The sequence below is a fragment of the Grus americana genome (genome assembly GCF_028858705.1).
Source record: "Grus americana isolate bGruAme1 chromosome 27 unlocalized genomic scaffold, bGruAme1.mat SUPER_27_unloc_1, whole genome shotgun sequence".
Taxonomy (NCBI): Eukaryota; Metazoa; Chordata; class Aves; order Gruiformes; family Gruidae; genus Grus; species Grus americana.
In genome coordinates, this window is record NW_026561291.1 from 17,924 (window position 1) to 20,951 (window position 3,028).

Sequence of the window (3,028 nt, forward strand, 5' to 3'; positions counted from 1 at the left end):
GCAGAGACATGGGCAGGGAGTGGGAGGAAACTGCAGCCAAGCCCTGGGCTAGGCTGCCTTCAGGCTGCTCTCTTGTGGTCCCTCACTCTAGATGTCTGCTGGGCGTTGTCTGCTGAGCAATGAGCTGACTCTGCCTTTAGGACATCCCATCTTCAGGACATCTGACTGTCTGCTTTGCCTGTGCTGCTGGGCTTGGGAGCTGCCCCAGAAGAGCACGGCTGTGCTGTAGGATCCCAGGGAGTGCTGAGCTTTCCCTTGGAGGTCAGTTCTCTCCTCTCAGAGGCCTTTGCTTCTCTGAGAGGGGCTGTGTCCTTCTCTCTCCATCACAACTCCACCTCTGGGCTGGGAAAGAGAAGAGTTTGCAGATCTGCCCTTTGAATCATGACTCCCCTGCTCTCGTTAGTGTCTTTTTGGGGGGATTATTTAAAAGTAATTTCTGTTTGGCATCATCTTCAAGGCAGCAGAAGCAATAGTGCAGGTCAGGTGCATAACAGTCTAATGGACACTGCATCTCTCCAGACTCTGCACTAAGCTACAAAGAGCTGAGCCTTTTTGCCTGAACTGTCTCAAGACTCTTCCCATTTTCCATTATGAAATGAGCATTTCTAACCCTCAGAAGAATACTCCCCAGATGTGATTGTGGAAAATGAAAACACAGAAAACACTTATATTAACATGCTAAGCCTCTCTTCTGCAGCCCACACTCTTCTGAGTTGTGAGATCAGAGACTGAATTTTTCCAGTAAATGTGGATTGCATCTGACATGGGTTTAAAACATTGGAGCTGTCACAAACCAGCTCCATGTACCCACTACAGCTGAGCACAGCTGACTCCTCAGCTCCTCACAACACACTCAGCCAGCACAAACCAGAGAAAGAAAATGCATTTCAACTGGGGGGTGTTTCTATGAAAAAGAGAGTGGTTTTGCTCAGTGGATTCTGTCCTAACTTTTCCCTGTCCTTTCGTTATTAGAACTGGCCCCCATGCCAAGAAACAGCAAATGTCCAACGGCAGCTCCATCACTGAGTTCCTCCTCCTGGCATTCGCAGACACACGGGAGCTGCAGCTCTTGCACTTCTGGCTCTTCCTGGGCATCTACCTGGCTGCTCTCCTGGGCAATGGCCTCATCATCACTGCCATAGCCTGCGACCACCACCTCCACACCCCCATGTACTTCTTCCTCCTCAACCTCTCCATCCTCGACCTTGGTACCATCTCTATCACGGTCCCTAAAGTGATGGCCAACTCACTCTCAGACAACAGGTCCATCTCTAATGCAGGATGCGCTGCTCAAGTATTTCTATTTTTCTTCGTGCTTGGAGCTGAGTACGCACTTCTCACTGTCATGGCCTACGATCGCTACATTGCCATCTGCCTACCCCTGCACTACGGGACCCTCCTGGGCAGCAGAGCTTGTGTCCACATGGCAGCAGCTGCCTGGGGCAGTGGGTTTCTCAATGCTGTGCTGCACACGGCCAATACATTTTCTATACCACTCTGCCATGGTAATGCTGTAGAACAGTTCTTCTGTGACGTTCCCCAGATCCTCAAGCTCTCCTGCTCAGACACCTACCTCAGGGAAGTTGGGCTTCTTATATTAAGCTGTTTTTTAGGTTTTGGCTGTTTTGTTTTCATTGTGCTGTCCTATGTGCAGATCTTCAGGGCTGTGCTGAGGATCCCCTCTGAGCAGGGACGGCACAAAGCCTTTTCCACGTGCCTCCCTCACCTGGCCGTGGTCTCCCTCCTTGTCAGCACAGGCATATTTTCCTACCTGAAGCCCCCCTCCATCTCTTCCCCATCCCTGGACCTGGTGGTGGCAGTTCTGTACTCGGTGGTGCCTCCAGCAGTGAACCCCCTCATCTACAGCATGAGGAACCAGGAAATCATAGATGCCCTGTGGAAACTATTTGAATACAATCTACTTCAGATCAAGAAGACCCCCATTATCCCACCAGGGCTCCCTCTGTATTTCAGGAAAAGCCAGGAGTAGCTTTTCTTCATATGGGTCTGTATTTTTTTGTGTGCTTCTTTTCTTCTTAGGTTTTTTGTTTATTTTATACCTGTGATATTAGTATTCTTAGCCTGTTACCTCTTTTTACTTGACCCAAACACCTCATGTACATATGGGTCCAGGCTGCCTGTTTAGATAAACTCCATGGAGAAAGCAGTGGGAAGTTAATTCTCTCAGCTCCCATCTGTGCAACATCTCCTCTGGAGCTGGGGGAGCAGCCCCAGCATGCAGGAGGGTTCAGGAGCCAAATGCCCAGCTGCCCCATGGAGTAGCAGCCTGGGTTGCCCTTGGGGCTGCCCCTCGCTGCCTCAGCGGGCACTCCCTCTCTGCTGCCTTCACGTCGGGGCTGCTGCTGCCCTGGAGCCATGGCCAAGGCCAGCAGCAGGAGATGGCCTCGACAGGGCTGCTCTCTCCTCCCTTCCACACTGTCCTGCTGTGTCCTGGCATTGCTGTTACCCCCAAGGTCTTGTGTACCTTATCAGCTTATCTGCCTGGTGCTGTCCCACCTGCAGTGGGGCTGATGGCAGATATCAGTCTGGAAAAGAATGGAGATCTGCCAGGAGAAGTGAGGGGATCTCCAGGGACAGTGTGTGAGTCTGAGGTGGCAGAGAGTGGCACCTCATAAAATGAGTGACAATCCAAGGAGGAGTGTCCCAGAGGAGAAGGCAAACCTGAGGAGACCATGGGCTAACGAGGGCTCTGCAATGGCAGGAGAGGCTGTGAGGAGCCAGAAGGCAAAGGGACATAAGTCTCGACAGTGGTTCATCACACCATCATGGAAACCCTGTGGGCTGGACCTAGTGCAGCCCTCCCCTGCCCTTTATGCCACTGGAGACACACCATGGTCCTGCCAAGCACTGTCCTTGTCTTCTGAGCCATCAGGGAAGATGGAAAGGGGCTCAGCAGCTGTGATCCCCTCTGGCTGGCTCTGCTTCCCACCCTGACCAGCATGGCCAGTGCAGGGTCACCCCATGGCCCCGGGGCACCACAGCCCCCTCGCTCTGCAGAGCAGCCCCA

General features: G+C 52.5%; 1 protein-coding gene across 1 annotated transcript; it reads left to right on the forward strand.

Annotated features, from left to right (window-relative positions):
* Nucleotides 1-1,375: 1,375 nt before the first annotated feature.
* On the forward strand, nucleotides 1,376-1,990 carry LOC129200022 (olfactory receptor 14J1-like; the record flags this gene model as incomplete). The annotated part of the gene is made up of 1 exon (XM_054811278.1): nucleotides 1,376-1,990. A coding segment is annotated over one exon (615 nt), but the record flags the coding sequence as incomplete, so codon positions are not given.
* Between the last annotated feature and the right edge of the window lie 1,038 nt (nucleotides 1,991-3,028).